This window comes from Aptenodytes patagonicus, chromosome Z (genome assembly GCF_965638725.1).
Source record: "Aptenodytes patagonicus chromosome Z, bAptPat1.pri.cur, whole genome shotgun sequence".
NCBI classification, from domain to species: Eukaryota; Metazoa; Chordata; class Aves; order Sphenisciformes; family Spheniscidae; genus Aptenodytes; species Aptenodytes patagonicus.
The window spans coordinates 42,186,456-42,208,652 of NC_134982.1; the positions used below are offsets into that span (position 1 = coordinate 42,186,456).

Here is a 22,197-nt window from a genome sequence, read left to right on the forward strand (position 1 = left end):
GGAAGGGGGGCGGGCCCGGCACCCCCGATCTAGGGCAGTTTGTTCAACTGCGGTAACGGGAGCTCGATGTTCCCGCAGCGCGGGGATTTCTGAGAACTGGGGCTGTGTCCTCAGATGAACCCGGCTGCCTGCTTCCCCCTGCCTGCTCCGGAGCCTTAAAGCGGCGAGGCCGAGGTGTGCGGTGGGACCCACCCCTGCCGGCGCCTCACGTACGCCTGCAGCCCGCAGTGCGGAGCGGAGCTGCGGGCAGCTCGGGAGGGGAGGGCAGCGCTGCCCGGCGGCCCCTCCGCCCGGAGGCAGAGACCCTGGACCTCGCCGAGGCGAGGTCCAGGGTCTCTGCCTCCGGGCGGAGCGGCCGAGCTGGGGTCTGTGACTGACCCCCTGCCTGCATTGACCAGGGAAGATCCGTCTCCCCCCTCGAAGACCTCACGCCTTCCTCGAAGCACACGGACTGCGCTTCAGCTCGTTGCGTTTCCATCCTTCTCCTTTTGTTTTTCGGGGTTTTTTCTTCTTTTTTTTCATGAAACGTTGCAACGCCTTGTCCGGGGGGTGCGCTGCCCGACGGTGCTTACTTACCGCCTGTATCGCAGCACCCCTTCCCCGTGACAGCCTTCCATGGTGGAACGGCAGAGCTGCCACGAACTCCTGCTGTCACGTCAATGTTAATTAGGAAGTTTCGAAGGCCTTGCATAAAAAGGCACTTAACAAACTTACCTGATGAGCTTTGACCCAGCGTTCCCTGACAGAAATGGCAAAAAGCTATTTTCGCCTGGTACAGTGGTACCAATCTCGAGAAAGCAGTAGCTGGAACGGTGGTTTTGGGTCAGTTTATGAAAACGGCGTGAACCGTTGAATCAAGTGGAATCACATCCTCTAAACCCAGCCGTAAACTGAGGCTGATCCCCAGTCCACATTCCCCACGTATGTTATCTGCTGGCTCTGCCGCCAGTTCATTTTTCATTGGATGTCTTCGCTGCAGCCGAAGGTAGACGTTCCCAAATTAACTTTAGTCTAGCTTTCTACTTTTGAACTTGAGACTCACACACCCATACGCACACTGAAGGATGGTGTCTCATGCAGGCTGTAAAATCCATCTGGGATCCTGGGTGCATACTGAAGCAGCTAGCCCACGCTGAGTTCAATGCTGCCATGGCTACACCGGTACCCAAACCGAGTTTAAATCCAGATCCCCGCTGCCCACGTGGGCTGTAATTTCATTGAGACATAGACATCCCCTGGGTATTTACCACCTGCAGAGGTAAGCCCCAGGAGGGAGGAGTCGTCCTTCTTTCCAAGGCTCAGGATCAGCAGAATTGGTCACAGTTAAGGACACTAGCTGTGATTCAGGAGCTACTAGAAAGAGCTCAAGACTGAGACCCGCCATCAGTCCCGCCATGCAGAATATGGATGGAATTAGACCAGAAGAAGTTAAAGGTAAGAACAGAGAAACACTAATTCTCCAAGTAGCAAATGGTTTGCCACACTGAGTACTAAACAAGAAAGGAACACGTTCTGCGATACAGCTCTGTATGCGCAACGCTTCTTTTTAAAGAAAGTTGAATTTGAGACCGCTAATCCTCATACTCCCGGATTTTGAGGCCAGAAGTGTCTTCTGTCAGTAGCCACCTACTGTGTAGCTGCTTTTAAAATGGAAGGCCAATTTGCTAGTGTAAAAACTAGTTTCAGCATACTTACTGTGTCTTGCAGGCCTTTATATGGCAATCCATCAGCTGTGCTGACTCTCGTTTTCCCTTTCTGATCTACAAAACTCGAATTTGAAGGCTTCTGCTACTTCAGATGGCTTTATAAAGCAACTGATGACCTCCCCCCTGAGACGGGCGGAGTAGCTGCTCCTGGGAAGGAGCGGCCAGATGTGCTATGTTCCTGTACCTGGGGACCACGCAGGGGGCAAACATCTGCCCACGAGGAGGAGCTGGTTTGGAGCCGTAAACAGCGGGTTGAATATGGACTCCAGGCTTTGGCAAGCGAGTGCCATTTGGTGCCGAAGGTGCCCAAGGTGTCAGGGCTATATCGAAGTGCTGTGGTGGGTTTAAGCTATTATCTCTACAAGCTACGATAATCATCCTTGATTAGCCTATTGCAAAAAATTAACTTTGCTGTGAATTAAAAACTGAGCTATGGATTAAATGGATGCTCTGAAACCAAATCCAAATGTTACCATCATCACAGTCAAATCCAAGTTATGGCCCCTATCATCTGGACCGTCTGGAGACAAAGGAGTTTGCGAGCACAATCCCGTTCCCCGGCACGTGTGTGCTGTTGTTCAGAAAGTAGCCGTGGTCACTTTGACACCAAGTATAAAATTCCGCTGGCATCACTTCGTAAGTGTCGTTTGGACCTAATTAGCTTGGAGTCTTGGACCTTTGGACTACTACATACATCAAAATGAAAGGCGTTATTTTCTCTTTGATAGGCAATGTATTCTTGGAGGTATACTGGAATTATTTTAAAAGCTCGGTATGCTTCCTCATTACGGAACTGCCCACAGACTATTTTCTAGCCTTTAAACTAGATGCCAAGAGTTAGCTTAAAACAAAACAAGCTAGCAAAAAAAAATGTTTGGCCTTTTTTTAATTGGTTATTAACACTTCCCTCTCTGAACTGTATAAATTAATTTAAGAGGTATGTAGCTGAGGATTTGTTAATGTGATGATCAGACTCGGATTAGGCAAGTCATCTTCTGGGAAGCGACTTTCATGTCACTGAAAGGTGGACGACGATGACATCTCCTAGCGGGAACTTTTGGACGGTGTCAGCCAAAGAAGTTCTGAAGTTGCTGTGAAAAAAGCTGACGAATGGGCGACTTGAAGCTACGTCCTGGACATCCAGATTAATGAACTAGGAGGGCAGCTTTCCATGGAAAATGCTATTGCCCCTCTGAAGGAAAGAGAAGGTTGTAGCCACCAATACTAAACAGAAAAAGACGTATATATCGACAGTGTTAGCGGTACAGGAGCGACAACTGCTTCTGTTCCTCCTTCCCATCAGACCTGGAGATGACGACCTCTTATTCTGCCTGCTACCTTGTAAGCACTGGAGGCCAACAGATCAGCTGGGAAAGATGCTCCGAGAACAGGGCAAAAGTGACATTCATCCCTTGATGATGATCCCTTGTTAGGTAAACTGCTCTGTTCATGTTTTCTCTTTGATCTTTATCACCCTACAGATGATCCAGTTACAGCTGTTGCCGCTGGTTCTTTTGTTTTGTTTGGGAGGGGGTTTCCCCAGCTGCGATATGCAAAATTATTTCAGCCTTATGCCGATTATCCATGACAAAAGATTATTATTGCCCAAGATTGTACCTAGGGATTTAGCGTGCTAGCGTGCAAAATGGCTGACACCTACTCATTTTTATTTCCTGCAGGAAGAGAGCAACGCTGCCTCATTTCGGTAGCCCCTTCCTCATTATTCCCGTATTCAGTTAAGAGATTAACAGCGATCCATAAAGCTCTTTGCCTTTTGGGCCGTGTCTGTTTTTGCGAGGAAGGATGGGCTGCAAGGGAGGACAGCGAGGTTCAGTTAGGGACCCAGTTAGGGCTGGGCCTCGTTGGGCCGCAGTTCACGAACGGAGAGTGAAACTCCTCCGTCCGACAGGAGTGCAGCTACGCAACAACTTCTGAGGCGCCCTGGGCTTACTTTGACCAACGCTGTATAGAGGCCTACGTACGCTACTTCAAGGGCAGAGTCCTTCCCCGTTACGCTCTCTCCTGACGCTTGCAGAACAGCAAAAGGTACAAACTAACATACTTCACACCTCAGTGCTGCCGGTTTATGGACGATGGCAACTTCCTTCCCTTGTTTTAAATAGCGCGTGAGCCAGAAAATGGTTTTTCGCTCCCCTCCTGCGGAGCGCAGGCCAGTCAACCTTCGCAGCCCACTACAAGCTCCCCTGCACGCTCGCTGGAGCAGACGGAGACGGGGGAGACGTTACTTGGCCAAAGGCGCCGGGCTTTCCGGATTCGTTTGAGCCGGGCGATAGGAAACGTCTGTCACGAGCCTCCCCCGCTTGCTGGCCGACCCGCGCTGCCGACAGGGCGGTACCACGCTTCCGTAAGGTAACGAAACTTTCCTCCGGCGGTGCGTGCCCGAAGGGCGAGCTCCCGCCAAGATGCCTGCGCGCCCAGCGAGGAGCAGCAGCCCTCCCGGGGACGGGGGGTGGGGGGGGTGGGGGGGGTGTCTCCGCCCCACCCAGCGCCTGTGTACACGGAATCCGGAGGAACGGTGTGTCTCAGCGATGTCACGTTGTGACGGTGAAATGTGTAACGGCATCGGGTTGCTCCGGGGGGCTTCGCAGAGCGGCCGGGCTCCCGCCTCCTGCCCGCAGGGCCTGGGGAGCCCCGTCCCGAGGCCGGGCGGAGAGCGTCGTCCGGCGGGGCCCGGCGCGGCGGGCGGGAGGGCGCCGGCTCCGGCCCGCGGCTCGGTCACCGAAACCCCGCTCGGGAGGGCCCTTCCCGCGGGGCGGGGCGGGGCGGGGCGGGGCGCTTTGCCGCCCCGGCACGGGCAGGGGCAGGGGCAGGGGCAGGGGCAGGGGCAGGGGCAGGGGCAGGGGCAGGGGCAGGGGCAGGGGCGCGCGCTGCCCCGCCGCTCCCCGCGGGGCGGTGGGCGGGGCCGGGCGGCTCGCGGGCGCCCGCCGGGTTTACAAGTGTTGCGCACCCTTCGGAACCTCGCGCTGATTGGCGGGGGCCTTGCCAGTGACATCAGCCGGCTCACTTTCCATTGGCCGGCCGGTTGCTGGGACCGTAGGGCTTCCAGGGAGGCACTTAACCCGCTCGGCGCCGCGCGGCCCCCCCGCCCCGGGCTGCCCCCGCCCCGCGGACCCGCGGCCGGGCGCGCCGCCCACTCGGCTGGGGAGCGGAGGCGGCCGGCGGGGCGCCTCCGGCGGCGGAGCGGGAGCCGCGCCGCCCCCGCCCCCGCCTCCCCGGCGGCGCCGCGGCGTCGCCCTTTTAAGCGGGCGCGGCGGGGCGCCCGGAGTAGCACGCGGCCTGGGGAGAGAGCGCGGGGATTGGCGGGGCGGCCGCCGGGCGGACACACCCCCCCTCAGAAAAGGGGCGCTGTGAGTGGCGGGGGGAGAAGGTAAACAGAGCCGGCCGGCCCTGCCCGCTGACCAATCGGGGGCGCGGGAGGGGGCTCCGAACCTGACGTGATGGGACTCGGCGCGGCCGTCCCCGGGCAGGAGCACGCGGGCGGCGCGGGGCGCGGGGCGGGCGGCGGCGCGGCGGGCGGTCTCCTCTCCCCCGGCCCCCGCGCCGGACCCGGGCCGGCCGCGCGGGCGGCGGGCGGCGCTCCCCCCCGCCGGCTGCGCGCCGCCCCCGGGGGGAGGCGGTGAGGGACCGGCCCGGCGCCCCGCTATTTATTTTTCCCCCCTTCTCCGCCGCGCCGCTCCTCCCCGCGCCGCAGAGACCCCGCGCCGCGGGCGGGCCATGGCTGGCGGCGGCGCGGCCGGCCCGGCGGGCGCGCGCTGAGGGCGCCCGGAGCCCCTGGTCGTCGGGGCGCGGCCGCGCCATGTCGGCCGTCGCCTACGTGGACTTCGTGGCGGCGCAGTGCCTGGTCTCCATCTCCAACCGCTCCGCCGTGCCCGAGGCGGCGCGGCTGAAGGTGCCGGGCGAGGGGGAGGCGGCCCGGGAGCTCCGCGACCCCCGCGACGCCTGGAAGGACTACTGCGCCCTGCTGGCCATCGCCAAGAGCCTGCTGGAGCTGAACAAGTACCGGCCGCTGCCCGCCCCCTCCGTCTGCAGCGACAGCGTGGAGAGCCCCGACGAGGACGCGGGCTCCGACAGCGACGCGGCCACCGAGCCGGGCTCCAGCCCGCTCCGCGGCCCGCCGCCGGGGCCGCCCCCCCGCCTGCGCGCCGCCGGGGCCGCCCCCAAGGGGAAGCTGGCGCCCGAGAAGCGGCACAAGTGCCCCTACAGCGGCTGCGGCAAGGTCTACGGCAAGTCCTCCCACCTCAAGGCGCACTACCGGGTGCACACAGGTCGGCAGCGGCGGCGGGCGGAGGGAGGGGGGAGGGAGCGAGCGAGGGAGAGCGCTTGTCCTCGGGTGAACCCGGCCGGCGGCGCGCCCGGCGCCCCCGCCGTTCCGCTTTGGGTTTGGTTTTTCCCTTTTTTTTTTTCCTCTCCCACCCCCCCCCTTTTTTTTTTCTTTCCCGCTCCCCCCCTTCCCCCCCCGCCGCGGTGCCGGACCGGCGGGAGCGGGCGGCCGCCCCGGGCGGGGCTGCGGCAGCGCCTCCCGCCGCGCCCTGCCTGCCTGCCCCGGCCGGGAGCCCGCCTGTCCCCCGCGGACAGCGCTGGGCGGGCGGCGGCTGCCGGCCGCCGGGGAGCGGAGTGAACTTCGCGTGGCCGGGACGGCTCGGAGGGCGGCGGCCCGGGCCGCCGGGCCGGGCTTGCCCAGCCTGCGCCGCAGCACCCGGCCCCGCTGTCGCTGGCGGCACCGGCTGCGCCGGGGGACGCCGAGCCCGCTCGGGGCGCCGGTGGGGAAATCACCGGGGCGGGGAGAATCGGGCTTTCTGCCGGCGTGGGCGGACGAGCGCTTGCAGCGGGTCAGAATTCGGCACGTATTCCCAGAACAGGCCGGGGGCAGGACGGCCCCCGCCGCGCTGCGGGCGGGCGGGCCGGCGCTGCCCGCGCCCCCCTGCTGCTCCTGCCGTCGGAAACCGCGTTTCGCTCCCCCGCGTCGGCAGAGCCTCGTTTGATCTTTACTTCGTGGCGGGGGAGCTGGGCGCCCCGGGGCCGTGCTGCCGGAGCAGGGGGTGGCGGTGCTGCCGGCTGCCGCCGCCCCGCGCCTCGGGAAGGGCCGGCGGCGTCTCCCCTGCGCCGCGGTGTGTTTTGTTGGCACACCCCCCTCCGGCGGGCGACGGACCCGGCGGGCTGGAGGGGAAAACTTGAGAAGCGCGTCACCTGAAAGCCGAGGTCAGCCCCACGGGCTCCCGGCGGAGCGGACCACCGCCGGGGAGCCGGGTTACCCTCCAAACCGTGCCGGCGGTGCCCCGGCGCGGCTCCTCCGGCCGAGGAGATGTGGGCGCCGTCCGTAGGGAGCGGCCTCCGCTCTGCCCCGCTGCCCCTCGCCGTACCGGTGATCGCGAGCCGGCCTCGGCGTGTTCCGGGAGGGCTTCGTTCGTCCGGCTGGGTGCGCCCGCACCCCCGTCCTCGCCCCGGCGCTTTAGAGGGTGTGGCAACATGGAAACCTAGAGGTGAAAAAATATCTGCTGCTGCAGTTCGCACTTCTTCCGGCTCTGCCGGAGCGGTAAGGGGACAGCCGTTGTGGACTTCTCCGTTTGTTTGGGGGCTTTGTTTTCAGCCCTCCAGTGCAAGTGGCTGAATAAAAACCTTTACGTGTCTGAACTGCGGTTGGGCTCACAGTGCAGTACGCGAGGCTGCTTAAAAATCGCTCTAAAATGAAGGGTCGTGTGTGAGTACAGAAAGTAGCGGATCAAAGGAGACAAACGCTGCCAACGCTTATTTCATGTGCTCCACATCTGCTCTGTAGATGGTGGTTCTTTTCTGGATTTTATCTGTTGGCGGTGATGGTAGGTGGTGAAGACGCAAACGAGTTTATCACCGAGGAATGCATCGCGAGGCATTGCTGTAGCGTTTAACGCAGCCTGGGTAGGGCATGGCCCCATCTGGGCTTCAGCTAAACTTCCGTTGCTCTGGCTTGCCTGTGCGCCTAGGTGCACGCGCGCTGCAGAGGAGGAGACCCGGTGCTGGTTGCCTACCTGTGCCCTGCTGGCAGATCTGCGGGGTGCTTAGCTCGAGAGATCGGGGGGAGGAGGCGGATTACTGGATGTGGCTCAGCGGTGAGCTCTGCGGTTAGACAGTTAACACTGTCTCCATGAGCTGGGAAAGAGGATGGTCAGTGGTGACTGTGTACTGACCTCAGGACCGGTGCCAAGGATTGTTGTGTTACCGGCTCAAAGACTGCAGCTCTGATGCTCTTTTGGAGGCTGAATGTAACTGATGCCGTGCAAAATGTTGGCTCACAAGTGACAAAGAAAATGCGTTAGCATCCTTTTCACTTACTACCCCATGCTCAGATATCCACCCTGATACGGGAACCAAAATAGACATCGACTGGGATAGCATTCTGGGTGATGACATGTAAATTAATGTACTGTACAACCCACACAGCTTGCTGTAAGCAGTAGTGTTATAATAAGTATCTCCTGAAGTGGCGTGAGGTTTAGCATGTGCTGCTCACAAGTGGGTGGCCTTAGCTCAAAAGTATGAGATGTTTGACTCAGACGCGCTGATACGCTGTCACGGTAGTTCTGTGTGATTAAAACCACTACAGACATCCAGCAGTAATGAACTTTCAGAGCTTCCTAATGTGAATGGTTAATTGTAGCTAGCTGAAATGCTAAACGATACTGCTAATGTTAATTATTTTTATAGATGGCAGAACAATTCCTTAGCAACAGTGGGATTCAATGGGACCTCTGGAGTTATTCATAACTGCGTATTGCAGAGCATTAATGCTCCCTCCTTAGTACCATTTTCTTTCCTTTTTTTTTCCCAAGTAATTTCTCTCTCATATATCTGAGCCTCCTGAATTGCGTTCATCTGCCTGCCATTTTTCATTGGGCCACCAACTGGGTTTCTTGCTGCTGTGTAGCCTTTAGTGGAAGTAGGTACGCAGCCACCAGTAGAAGTTTCCTGGTCTTAAATTTTTAATATTTAATCCCAGTCTCTCTATCTTGGAAAATGGCTTTAGGATTTCCACTCACACCTGTGAGCTTACTTGTGGCCACAGCTCTCTTTACTCACGGATATTAACCAAGCAAGTTGGAAAGCTCTGGATACTGCTCTGTGCTGTGTAATGGTGGGAATCTAAAAACTCACCAGACCATCTTTGGTAAGCTAATGCAAAGCAAGAAATTAAATACCAAATATAGGCAGAAGAGTAGAAGACCAAAGACTTGATGCTCAGAGGTTAGAGGTCTGTATCTTAGTAATGATTCTTTAAACTTGTTGGTTCAAGGGCATTCCATATGTTAGAGACTAAAAATATCTGTGTAACTGTTTGCTTGAAGTTTGGGCCTTTGATGACCCTAGTTCAAGTTCCAGAAGACCCAAATGAGCCATCCATCAGAAACTGTCTTCTGTGTCGATCTTAACAAAAATGTCAGTGGATGGCACTGCACATGCTACTTGTGCAAACAGCCTCCTTGCTTGTGCCACCAATCCCACTGAACTCAGTGTGACTTAATAGAGCAGGATTTGTAGGAGGAAGCCAAGGAGGTCTGAACCTGCCCCTTCCCAGGGGTATAGTCCTTTCATTCCTCTCCAGGCCCCTGGTGTTTCTGCGATAGATCAGGCACTTCTTCATTCTGTCATGTATGTGTACCTACATTCAAAATGTATCCCCAGGCCTTTGCAAATTAATACAAGGACAAGCACATCACTGAAACTGAACTATTGCCTCCCCTGTGCCTTCACTACCATCCAAAAGTAACTTGGAATTTATTATTTAAGTTCTGGTGTTTTAGGCAGGAAGAGCATTACAGGTAAGGTTGTTCTGCATGAGCCGTTTCCAGTAGCACCCCTGAGGAGCATGGCACTTGGTGTAGGAGAGAAAAGGCGGCATTATCCCTGACGGCTCGCAAGCCAAAAACTGTTTGTCGGGAAGGCAGGTGGAGGGATAGCTCTACAATGTGGCCATACCTTAGGTTTCCCCATCCCTTATGGGATGGTGTTATGGGAGCATAGGACATGTAAACTCTGCTGAAGTTTGGTGGTGGCAGGAGGAATTACCAGTGGTGTGTCTGCTTGGGAGTCTTGAGCATTGCGAAGGCATGACCAGGTCTTGCAGACTTCCCCTTCAAGCATAGAAAAAGACCTAGATGCATCGGCAAGACGTGCACGAGACACGAGCCCTGGAAGCGGTGCAGAGGTCAGGAGAAAGCGAGGGACTCGGCTGACCAAGAAAATGGCAAGCAACAGCCGGTGTGCAGAGAGTTACCCTGAAAATGCACAGACTTCTCTAAATAGGTCGTTTTAGAGGTTTGAATATGGCTGGTAATGTGTAGGGTTATTATTAGCCTCAAAGACTGGGGGGGGGGGGGGGGGGTGCAGCTGAACAGAGAGGGATGTGCAGGTCAGAGGTTTTCCAGGGAAAATAAAGGCATATGAGACTAAACAAGCAATCTCTCTCAGAAGGCCTGGGCAGGGAGCGTGGAGCAAAGGGCAAGATACTGAGAGGGAGGGAAACTGGCAGGAGAAACAAACTTTAAGGAATGTACGTTTGCTATGATGGTGGGAGTACAAGCCAGTTAAAGGGCACGTGGCTGCTGAGAGCAGATCTTCCTGGTCAGGAAAGAAGGACAGAGAAGGTACCATAAAGCTAGTCTGTGAGATGCCTCCTCATACAGGACCTGTAGGAGTTTAGTTGCCTGGGGAGGTGAATCCCAGATGCTTAATACGAGGTGCTGCAGATCAATGGAAAGTTGTCTGCATCAGGTACCCTTAATTAAGAGGTTAGACACACAAAAACTAAATGAGTGAAAAGTTCTCCCTCTTCAACTAGGCTTTTCAGCCAACTGCATCATTGTGTGGACTGGGTCCAAACAATACCAAGGGTTTTGTTACATTGGGCACCCTTGAGCCCTCCTGGCATTTGGCTCTCACCGATGTTTGGTAGCAGGGCTGTAGGCAGAGGCGTGGACCTGTAGGTTGGCAGTCTGCACAGTGAAGCCGAGGAGCATTTCTGGTAGAAAGGAAAAATAAGTGCTGCAGCTGCCTAGTGCTGCAATCTAGATATCATGGCATCAATCCAGCCCCCGTATCAGTTTGGTTTTGACTGTGCTGCTTTGTTATTTGTGTTCTAGATTATCACTAGCTCCACAGACTGTACAGATGCTGATATGTTGACAATCCTGTGCTCGCTGAGAGCTTTTTGGGTCTTTTGTGGGAGCATAATCTGAAATTTAGCATTTTAAGCCCCTCTTATCCAGCTCATGCGATGTCACTTTGCCAGATCCTTTAGAATAAGACTGAAGACCAGAAAGTGGAGCCAGCAGGACATTTTTTGCTAAATTCAGACCTCTGTCTGAAACACCCGTTCTCAAGGGTTAATGCAAATGTGCAAATTGCTGGAGTTCTAATGGGCATGTTTCCAGGTCTCGGAGAAACACAATCATACTGACTGGAAGCCTTGCCAGCTGAGTATGGTAGACAAAAATCCTCAAGATTAAGTTCACTGTTGCCTGACTCCCAGTTGTGGGGAGTTTTCTTTTTCTGCTAAAAAACAAAAACATTAAGCACGTGTATGTGTCACAGTGGGAAAGCACTCCAGAAAGATTTGTATATTAAATGAGACAACGTAAAGAAGTGCACGTGTAGGACAGCAGCAGTGAGCAGGCATCACGCATAAGAGTGTGGCTCCTGTTTCCAGATGGAAGTCTTGAAAATGCAGCTTTACTGAGTTCCTGCACACTGTTGTGCTGTGGCATTGAAGACCAGTGGTGGGTGTCACCTGCTTGTGTTTCTTGCAGCCCCAGCTGTTAGGATCCCTGTGGGAACAATCGTTCCCCTTCGTCGCCTGCTGTGCTGTTGTGCGCCAGGCTGCTGCTCATGGCCTCACACAGCTCCCAGACCTGCAGCTGGAAGAGCAGGGAAGGGTCAAGTTAAGATTAAACGGCCAAGGTCTGGGGTAGTGATGGCAAAGCATGCCACATCAGATAGTGTTTACTTGTGGTAGCGTAGCTCACAGTCCATATTCAAGTAACGATGACTGAATAGTCTGAGAACACTCTATAAATACCTTAAACTTGAGGGAAGAGCCTGTTGAAATACTGGCTAATAAATTCATAGCAAAATAACAAAAATTATATTATCTTTCTGAATGCATGTAAAATTGCATTCCTCCTTCCCCTGTCAAAGCTGTTTCCACTTAACAAGCATTTAGCCATTCAGACAGGACAGGAGCCTAAATTCAGTGCTCTTCGATCCCAGGTGAGTGCCCTCAGCACCAGACTAGGTCTTGGTCTCTCTCCATTGCTTGGTTAATATTTAAGTATTATTGCAAAATGGAGGAAGTTGAAATGGAGATAAGATAGGAAAGGAGAAGAGGTAGGAACTTGTCCCACGCACCCAAGAGTGGGACATGATGCCATGATATCAGTACTGCTGAGGGCACTCCTCTGAGCTATGAAAGTGTAGATTTAACTCTCTGGTGAGCTTTGGGGAGGTCTCTCCTCTCCCAGGTAGCTTCCCTGACTGACACGTATCTATAAGGAGGCACAATTCCCCAAAGAAAGCCCCAAACACAGGCAGGGAGGGTTGTGATCTGGCAGAGAAGCTGCAATGATACCGCTTGCATCTGATGCTGTGTCAGATGGGGGTAACAGCAAGACTGTCTCACTGGGATTTAGGCTCCCAGCAGTGATGGCATCCCAGCCAGTGATGGGTTTTAGCAGGTGGTTTTGCATCTGGTCTTTTGAAAGAGACTCAAACACCTGCATGTGCAAGCAGCTGTTGTGTGGTGGTTTTGAGGATGTCAGAGCAGTCTAAATACTTGCTGAAAGCAGCATTTTAACACCTGAATCATCCTGTGATGTTTAGTCCTGAGTGCTGGCGGTATAAACCCCTTGCTGCAACCCATCCATCAGCTGCCTACCCCATAGGCAGTGTCTGTTTGATCTGTTGCCAGACTGGATGGCCACGGTTTAGGTATTGCAGAAACCCTTGTTTTAGGCACATGGTACCTAGCGTCCTCACCGCTGATGTAACTCTGTGCTGTTTCGCACCAGCATCTGTGCCTTGTGGTGGCCACGCATTGTAATGATCTGATTTTGGAATATCTTGGAAGAGGAAAAAGGCTGTTTGAAAGGCCTCCTGCCTCTGCCCAAAAGTGGATGCACAGATGCCTGTAATATCCATCTTCACCAGAATATCTTGCGTGTGGACACTTGGTCAAAATCCAGTGTCCCACAGGAAATTGCTCTTTCAGGGTGTGTGGGGCAAGCAATGCACTGGGGGGAAAAAGTGAGAGAGACCTGAGATAGCAGCTATTCTGTGGCAAGGAACATAGCCTGCTTTTTTTTTTTTTCCCTCTTGCAGTAAGCCAGACCATGTTCTTGACATCCATCTACAGAACCTGTCATAGTTCAGGAGACAGACATGCAAGAGTGGTGGCTGAATGGGATCACAGAGGAAAAAAAAAAAAGAAAAAAAATGCTTACTGTTGTCATCTCTAAGTCAAGGATTGTGATTCAGGACCAGTTATCCCTAGGGTACCAAGATTTCTTTGGAAATCTCGAGCTCCAGCAGCCACAGGTACAGGAGGATCTTGGAAGATGAAGGTGGGAGTTAGATTCTCTCATTTGAACCATGCAGAGCTGATTATGCCAGTCCTGTTGTGCTAAGTAGTTTTGCTCTCGCCTGGTGGCCAGAGACGTTGCGATTTGGGCTTTCTGTATTTGTGTGCTTTCCCTTCTCCCTCTTTCCCATCAGCCGCTTCAGGTTTCTGGCAGGAGGGGTCAGCCTTGCTGCAGTTCAGTCGGGCTGGGCTTCAGGGCAGGTGCCGCAGGCAGGCTGGATGTCCCTGCAGCAGGAGGTACTGGCTAGCTGTGTGGGAGTCGCACACAGACGCCACATCCCAGGAGTCAAACTCTGAACCATTCTTCAGTTTTGATGCTTAAAATAGTTGCTGCTGTGAATACTGGGCAGCACGGTCCTACCATGTGATTGGTGGTCCCATCTTTAATAACATAGGTCAGTCAAGTGTGTCTAATTAGGAGTCCATTCAAGCAGCTGTAGCTCCAGTCCATTCGGCTTTCTAGTTAATGTGTGAAGCAGTGTCATTAGCATTATTTGACAGCAAACTGTTCTGCGTTAGCTAGTACTGATGCCAGACTCCGGAATCATGGCTGTGTCCGGCCTCACTTCTGTCAGCGAGGAAGACAGTGTGAGCCTAGCAAACTGTTCACCTCGGCCAGACTTCCGTCCACACCACCAGCAATCTCTGAATGTCTTCTGTAAAGCCAGTGCTCAAACAATTTTAGTAATTAATGTAAAATAAGTACTTTGTTCCACCACAGAAGCTCAGTGTGCACCAGTCCTAGTGCATGTCCTGTTACATGCCAAGAGAATTGCCCAAGTGCGTGATCATCAACTTTGTCTTCAGCTTTTTCAAACACAGCCCGCCCCCCCCCCCCCAAGTCACTCAGAACTTCTCTATCCCTTGTTTGTCCAAATGAATTAATCTTTGTCAAAGCCACCGTGAACTGCAGCTCCTAACCTCAGTCATCCACATCTGAAGCAGCATTTTGTAGTGAGAAGGCAGATGACAAATCAGGAAACCAGTACTACCTATACTCTTAACGTGTCTGCTAATGCCCACTCTGTATTCTTTTTCAGAAACCCTTCCTGCACAAGACTACAATGTGGGAAAATCTGGAATGCCCCAGGGTAGGGCAAAAAAGCTAAATAATTTACTGTCTATTCAGAATAAGATGGAATTGGAATAAAAGAAAGTGGACCTGCCTCAGGTCATACAAAGCACCTTGGATACAGACTTTAAACTTGCAGAGAAAGGAGAAACTAACCATTTGCAGAGGGTGGGGAGAAGGAACAGGGAGAAAAGGTCAGGTGAAGCAAGAAAGCAAAGATCGAAAAGATCTGCAATGGCATTTATATCCATATGGAATTTAAAGCAAGCCAGGGCTCCAGGAGCAGGAGTTCTTTAGACTCCAGAGAAGACCTGTAAAGAGCCACTGTTAGCTTGTGCTCAGCATAAACTATGTCTCCCACTACATTCCTGGTGGCACGCAGGACAAAGAACAGGAGTTCTGCAGACGCACCTATTCCTGTAATCTGTAAATCAGTTTGTTTCACTTGTTATTTCTGTAAGCTGCCCTGGATATATATATTTTTTTATTATTTACATCTTGTATCTCTTGTGTTCAGATCCTATCACACATAGTTTTAAGGAATCGTGATACACCATTGGCCATTCCTTCATCTCTTGATGGAAATCCCATCTAAGGTGTATCTTAAAACATAAGTAGCATACTGCCACCAAAGGAAATGGCGTATAATAGCACCCTGTTTTGATGGTTCATTCTGCTCGTTTCAAGCTTTAGCATTACTATTCCTAAAACTAAAGGTGAAAAATCATATGGAAGAGGTATTTCTTGACTGAGACATGACACAGAAGTCCGTATCTCCAGATGAAGGCAGCACTAGCTTGCATTGCAGCTCTGTGTGCCATTGTCTGCCCTGCCTGGCTGCGTATTAGTTGCAAGACCTGTTTGCTCTGTGGACTCTTCCACAAACATCTCTGCTGGTTTAAAAAATAGCGTGTCAAATGCAACCAGCAAATACAGCGACCAGCTTTGCTGAGTGGACAATCATCACACGTGATCAGGCATCTCTACCTTGCCTTAAAAGCATCCTGGATGCACACTCCACCCCTACTCTGCACCTATTAAGTCTGTCACTGAAGCACCATCCCTCTGGGCTGGTGTCATCCGTTAGGGCTTTGTGACCAAGGGGAGCAGCAGATCTTCAGGCTTGGAGACAACCCTTGAGGGCCTGGAAAACCCTCCCTCCCCCTTGTCTCTCTGCTCTGAGAAGTCTGGAGTTGAATCCGTCCTGGTGTCGGGGATTATGCCTGGCCTACTTTCATATACGTGCTTCCAAAGTGGCTGTGACAGCCTCCGCAGGCTTGTATTGCCAAGGTGGTGAAGCTGTTCTCTGCCACTGTACCTGGGGGGCTCAGTGGTGGGTGCCAGTGGTACTTCTCGTGCATCTGAGGGAGCGCGGCCGCTCGTCTCCGGCAGCGATCTCTGCTGCGTTCACCATCCCGGTGCACGGCGGCTCTTCCATCAGTAGCAGGGCATGCCTCTGCCACACCAGGATCCCCATGGCCTTCGGCAGTCCCCCCGCCGAGGTCAGGGCTGGTTCCCCAGGGAGCGCGGTGCCAGACGTATGCAAGGGATCCTGAGCGAGCCCTACCTTTCCCCAAAGCTTTGTGGTTACACTGCATTACGTAAAAGCACTTTCCACTGGCATGTGAAATGGGTGTGCAGGGTAGCGATGGTAGAGGTCACGCAGCTCCCATCATGTTTCAGAGGGAATTCCAGTGACCAGGCTCCATTTTGTCTTCCCATCTGCAGTTCCGGGAAGGGGAAAGCCCAGTTTCTTGCGGGCTACGTGGGGCCAGATTCAAAACACTGCTTTTAGGCACCCGGGTTGGATACTACTGTGCCTAAAATGTAGACACTGCACCCCAAAGACTGTGATCCTTGTTATCCAGCCTAGGCACCTGGTCTCCCTGTAGTACAGTTAGGAACTTCTGCAGGCTGAAGAGCTGTCCTGAGGTAGATAGTTGGAAAAGTGGCTTCTGAGGATGGGGCAGGAGGCCTGAGCTGCTCCCACTGCTCTGGGGTGTAAGTGCCTGACATAGAGCCATATACTAGATGCCTCCACACATGCAAGATGTATAGACAGCACTTCTCCCACGTTCCCAGGGGGAGCTAGAAAGCTGTTCTGCACTTCTCACTGCTGCCTGCTTCCAGGAGCTGTGACAGAAACCATTAGATGGATAGCAGAAGAGCAGCACAAGTGAAATGCTTGCCTTGGATGCCAAGGGCAGGCGTGGGGCAGGGCAAAGCCAGGGAGGATGGTGGGCACTGATGAGAGTGCTCTGTACAGCTCCTGGTGCTGCTCGGCCGCGTAGCTGCAGTTGTGGCCTTCACGCACATGTAAGCCTATGTACCATTTTAATTAATTTCTTTTATACAGGCAGTGGCTCTTCGGAAAGGCTTCCAACCATGTCTACAAGTGTACAGCAGGAGCCAAGAAACCTGTTTATAAATGAAAAAAATAGCCCTGGGTCAGGATGGCTGGCAGCTGTGCCTCCGCCAGGCTCAGGCACCAGGCTGGCTTGGCCCACTCTGGTCCCTCTGCGTCCTTCTCCCCTGACTGAGGACCAGCATCGCCATGGGATGAGGGAAGAAAGTGCAGGGGAAACAGTTGTGCTGCAGCTGCCCAAGGGGCTGCTGTAACCTGCGCAGTTGTGCTCGTCCAGCTGCAGCTCTACTGCATGTTGGTCGGTCTGGGATGGAGCAGCCGCCTCTCAGGGAGGACCGAGCCTAAACCGTGAAAACGGCTGCGTTATGTGAGAGGCTCACTAGGGCTTTCAGCACCCATGGTGTAGCTACATCCCAGCTTACCTGGTCTGTCCTCATCCTCCTTGGTCTTTTGGATGCCATCAGTCACTCCCTCCAGCCCTTCTCCTCCCTACAGCTCTGCGGTACTTTCCACTACTGCTTGTCCTCCTGGCATCTGGGCTGTTCATTCGAGCCTTTAGCCTTTTGTCACTGCTGTTGTGTCTGGGGAGGACTCCAAGGCACACTTCCTTGTAAATGACTCCTTTTTTTGCCATCTGTAAATGTCAAGCGAGCTCGCCTGTTGTGCCAAACTTCACAGTACCAAGAAATACTGGAGTTCTTGAGTTTCTTTCCAGCTCTTCCAAGTTGGAAAACTCCTGGAATAGTTTTTGTATTTCATGGTTGCCTATAAATAGCTGTCACATAGTTGTCATTTATATTCCCTTCAGGAGACTCTTCAGAAAGGGAATTAAGGCATCAAACTGCAGTGGTGTGCATGATGCCTGTAACTGAAAGCTTTCATGTGAACTTAAATGCCTTTGATTTCCACCTGTGCCGTGGACTAGGGTCAGCCTTGCCTGTCAGGGGGCGTTGGGTCTGTGCCTGTAGGCAAAGCCTGTGCAACCTGCAGAGGTGAACTGCAGGGATGTGAGGTGCCAGGAACAGTGAGTGCTGTTCAATCCTTGTTTTTAAAGGCAAAGGTGTGGTGTAGTTTAGGTTAAGGTGTTTGGTTTGGTTCTTCACCCTCGTAGCAAACATTTATACCGAAAGAGCTGTGAATAATGAAGTAGTTTTCCTGTCCTCAAATCAGCCATTTAAGAGGCTGAGGGGAGGAGACCTTTACACTCTGGAGCAGCTTGGATTTCTGGGGGAAGGGAGGAGTGGGGGACATGGGACTTCTCTCTGCAGCTGCAGCGGTTTTGCTCTACGTGTTTGCAGCCCCAAGGCTGCACGGCTCTCCCCGATGCCTCTCTGCTCAGTTCTCCCCAGGCTGGAATGACTTGTCCTAGGTGAAGGATTTGTTCTGGCTTCTTTTCTAATGGTTACAAATGATTTTATTCAGCAGAATGGAAGTGTCAGAGGAATAATACTGGCGCTTCTTTCCCAAACCGCTGTAGTGAGCCCGACACTAAAAATGTACAGGCACAGGCAGAGCTCATCTGTTGTTTTGACAGTCTTCGGGGTCATATAAGGTTCTGCACCAGAGTGCGAGTTTCATGCGGTTGGAGAGGTTTTTGGCTTCTGCTGGAGGTGAGACTGAAACCCGATGAAGCGAGTCATCAACAACTCCGCAGACGCTGGCACCACGGCAGTAAACAAAAGCAGCTTTTTCCCCTCAGCAGTGTATTCCCTGGCTCCTTGGTGAAGCTGGTACGTGCTGGCCTGCGTTGCCCCCGCCCCCCTAAATCTCTTGTCATCCTTTCCTCCCTGCAGGCGAGCGACCGTTCCCCTGCACGTGGCCCGACTGCCTTAAAAAGTTCTCCCGCTCCGACGAGCTCACCCGGCACTACCGAACCCACACCGGCGAGAAACAGTTTCGGTGCCCCCTCTGCGAGAAGCGGTTCATGCGGAGTGACCACCTGACAAAGCACGCCCGCCGCCACACCGAGTTTCACCCCAGCATGATCAAGCGATCCAAAAAGTCCAGCACCGGCAGCTCCTTGTGAAGGCAGGGCTGGCCCGGGGAGGGAAGCAGCAGGGAAGGCGAGCCGCAGCGAGGATGCAGGCAGCGGCGCCGGAGCGCAAGCATCTGCTGTGGTGCCGGCCGCCCTCGCCGTCCGAAAGCACATGTAGCTGATGTTCAAAAAAAAAAAAAAAAAGTACTCCGTGCACCCCTCCACGTCCTGCACCTCCCCACCCTGCGCTGGGAACAGCCATCTGGAGCAAGTGGACTGCGGGGGTGAGAGGAGGGAAGGGATGGCCGGCAGAGGAGGCGACCACCTCCTCTAATGTAAAGCATTGATACTGGTGTACATACGTCTGACTGGATGGTCCGGCCTGTGCCACCACAGTAGCGTGACCCCGAGGTCTTTGTGATTGCTGTGTCATGAACATGTTTTGCTGAACAGTGTAATGCTGCTTGTATTTAGAGTTTGTCAAGTAAAACCACTTTCCGAGTCACATACATAACTCTCAGATGAAAACTCCATAGCACATTGTAGAAGTGGGTTTACTTCTGTCTCAGAACGATCCTGCATTTAAAGAGACTGTTAAGAGAAGCATTACATACGTTACTAATGGCGTCTGATTGATATACTGAGATAAGGTGAATTTATACTTAAGAAGGCCCATTAAAGTAAATGGGTCTTTTTAATTTTTCTTTGTATTAACTATACTTTTGAATATAAGCTGCACTTTTCCAGTAAAAACCTGTATAATTCAAGCAGATAGTTAAAACAAAAAACCCCCACAATAGCTCAGTTGTTTTCTGGCCATATGTGTATTTAGCTCTGTTATTCACTTACCTGGAAAAATACCAGTTGGCCTAGGTAATGTGGCAGGGGTGTGGGAGCAGAAGCATACATCTCTCAATTGATCCTACGCTTTTAATTTGTCAATAAATACAGTACTGTACTATAGAAATGCCACTAACAGTGCTTTATTCTGCTGTGTTTTGTTTGAATGGATGCATAACAGCAGCTACCATCTTTATAAACTGCTGCTTTTTTAAAGGTTTTTTCTCTTCCTACACTTGCCTTAAAGATTTATTCTCTTCATACCCTTGCCTAACTCCTCCAGAATCCTATGGGAGTTGTGTGTGCTTATGGAGAGTGTAGACCTTTCCTTAAGAGCACTCTGCTAATGGAAACAGCTGAAATTATTGTAAGGAGTGCTTCAGAAGGGCTCCTGTATCTCTTGATCGCTGTTTCTGTAGAGTATGGGGGAAAAACATGAGTTAATTGGAAATACAGCACGGAAGGTGTGTCGTAATACTCCTTACGACATAAGCTTCTCTTGGTACTTTGCGTCGTACCTGTGTCATGCATGGCACGTCAAACACTGTTAAAGGCAATACTATATTTAAAGCTATTTTTTGCTCTTTAAGAGGAGCAAAAAGATCACTGAAGGAAAACTTTAAGTCATGGTCATTAGCTGAGTATTTCATTATTTTTTTTTTAATGTTAAAAACATGAACTGTAAGAGGTTATCGGTGATTTTTTTTTTCCTCCCCAGCTGCGTAAAGGGGGGAGAATTCTGTTTACACGTTATTTTTTCCAGAAACATTCTTCTCCTGTTTGGTTTTTACCCCTTCCTCCAGAAGAGGAAGGGGAGGTGCAGCCCTACTATAGAGACTTCGGGCCAAATTCATCTCGTGAGTAATCACACAGAAACCCAAAGTGTTTCCACTGCAGATGAATTTAGGTCATCTTGTAAAATTCTGTACATAAAAAATCTTGTTAGTACACCTGCAATTACAGTATCTTACTGTTTTTCCTGATAAAAAGCTTGCTTCCTAGAAACAAACATTAAAAAAATGAACTCAGAGAGTAGAGTGTTTTCTTCTACAGTTGTATAAGGCTTTCAGCATTAGAAATCAGTTTGCATATAGTGTTTTTACCTGTGTAGTTCATGATAAATTCCGTCGATGTGAAGAGAACTGCTGTTAAGGCATTAGGGATATTGAGCAGTCTGTGGAATAAAAAGGGATGTGTTTTCTTCAGTGAAGACATCAGGAAACCAAGCACACTTTCTACCTCCGTTTCAGCTTTTTGAAACATTTATTTTAGAAACCAAACTTTAATTTCTGGTGTCCAAATTGAGTCGTAGGGACATAACGTTCTTCCTAATAAAAATAGGTAGCCTCGGTATTTCTGTTGATCTGGAAATACGGAAAGTGTCCTGCTTACCAGTATTGTTAATGCTGCCTTGTTGAGTGGGGTCAGGGCCACGTGTAGCCCGGTGAGATTCAAAGGCGCATGCATCTTCATTCTTCTCTGTGAAGATCACGCAAAATTTCGGGTCTGTCCTGCAGTCTGGATTGTTGCCATTTTGTAGGACAAATGCAGCACTTGGAAAATTAAGGTCTGATCCTGTGAAATACAAGACACCCTCACATCCTATCAACCACAATGGGAAGCCACAGCTGATAAGCAGCTCCTAAATCAGTTCCTAGATGTTTTGGTCACTTAGCTACCAGGTTTTGGCCAGATTTATGGTTTCCACCTTGCGTATTTGGGGTAGAATGCACATTTAAAGAAACGTCATCGTTCCTGCAATGTCTGAAAGAATCAACAGGTGGGGGGGACTTTGGTCCATGGGACAATGGGACGTGCAGGTGCGTGTCATCATTGCGTGTGACAAGATCCTGTTTCTGAAAAAACCCTTCCTAAATGGTAACCCATTTGCTGTAACGTATGCTGTATTTCAGCATTGGACGGGATTAATGCAATTCATTAACCACTAACGGAATACATTGGGAATAATCAGGTTGGGAGATTTTGTTTTATTGTTTTGTTCATTTGGGGGTTTGGGGGTTTTCCTTTTAGTAAAAGCAAACAGTGGCTCTAACACATAAAACAAACTGCAGGTTAGTTCTTTGCATTTTGAAGTTAAGTTTTGAAGGGTGTTGCAAGTGTTGGAAAAGAAAAGGAAAATCAGGTTCTCTAATACCGTATGTACTTGTTGTACCATTTTGGAAATACTTAATAGTGCTGAAGTTAGGACAGCTCCTCTCCTTGGTTAAGAAAGCCCATTACTTTAGAGAAGTCATGGCTTTAAAGGTATAGCTATACAACATACTTCTTTTTTGAACAGTTTTTCATGACCTGTATTACAGATCTGTTTTCAGTTTGCAGATGGACTTAGCCCAGCATACACCAGACTGGACACATACTTCAAAATGCTGTTTTACTGACTAGTGATCTGTAACACTGTAAAATACCAACTTCCAACAGTTTAATCAGTTTTATTTTTGTACAGTGTTCGTATCCTTTATAAGTTATTTTGCTGTCCTGTTTTGTAAATCACATGAAATTGTAAAAAAAAGAAAAGGAAAAAAAAAGTAGGCATAGATGTTTTTGTACATATGTGTATATATATTGTCCAAATAAAGAAAAAAGGAATTAAAA

General features: G+C 51.8%; 1 protein-coding gene across 2 annotated transcripts; it reads left to right on the forward strand.

The window, feature by feature from the left end:
• The first annotated feature begins 5,482 nt into the window (after window positions 1-5,482).
• On the forward strand, window positions 5,483-22,102 carry KLF9 (KLF transcription factor 9). Of its 2 annotated transcripts, none has more exons than XM_076363214.1 (2): window positions 5,483-5,992; window positions 18,563-22,102. In XM_076363214.1, exons 1-2 carry the CDS (start codon window positions 5,524-5,526, stop codon window positions 18,793-18,795), a joined length of 702 nt encoding a protein of 233 aa, XP_076219329.1. In that variant the 5' UTR covers window positions 5,483-5,523; the 3' UTR covers window positions 18,796-22,102. The 2 variants fall into 2 exon arrangements, with proteins under 2 accessions (XP_076219329.1, XP_076219330.1); XM_076363215.1 differs by having other exon boundaries at window positions 5,483-5,950.
• The last annotated feature ends 95 nt before the right edge of the window (window positions 22,103-22,197 follow it).

Excerpts from the sequence above, each read along its gene's own strand:
- KLF9 (XM_076363214.1), top strand. The coding sequence starts at position 5,524 with ATGTCGGCCGTCGCCTACGTGGACTTCGTGGCGGCGCAGTGCCTGGTC. Across the intron at positions 5,993-18,562 it reads GCACTACCGGGTGCACACAG|GCGAGCGACCGTTCCCCTGC; the intron begins GTCGGCAGCGGC and ends TCCTCCCTGCAG.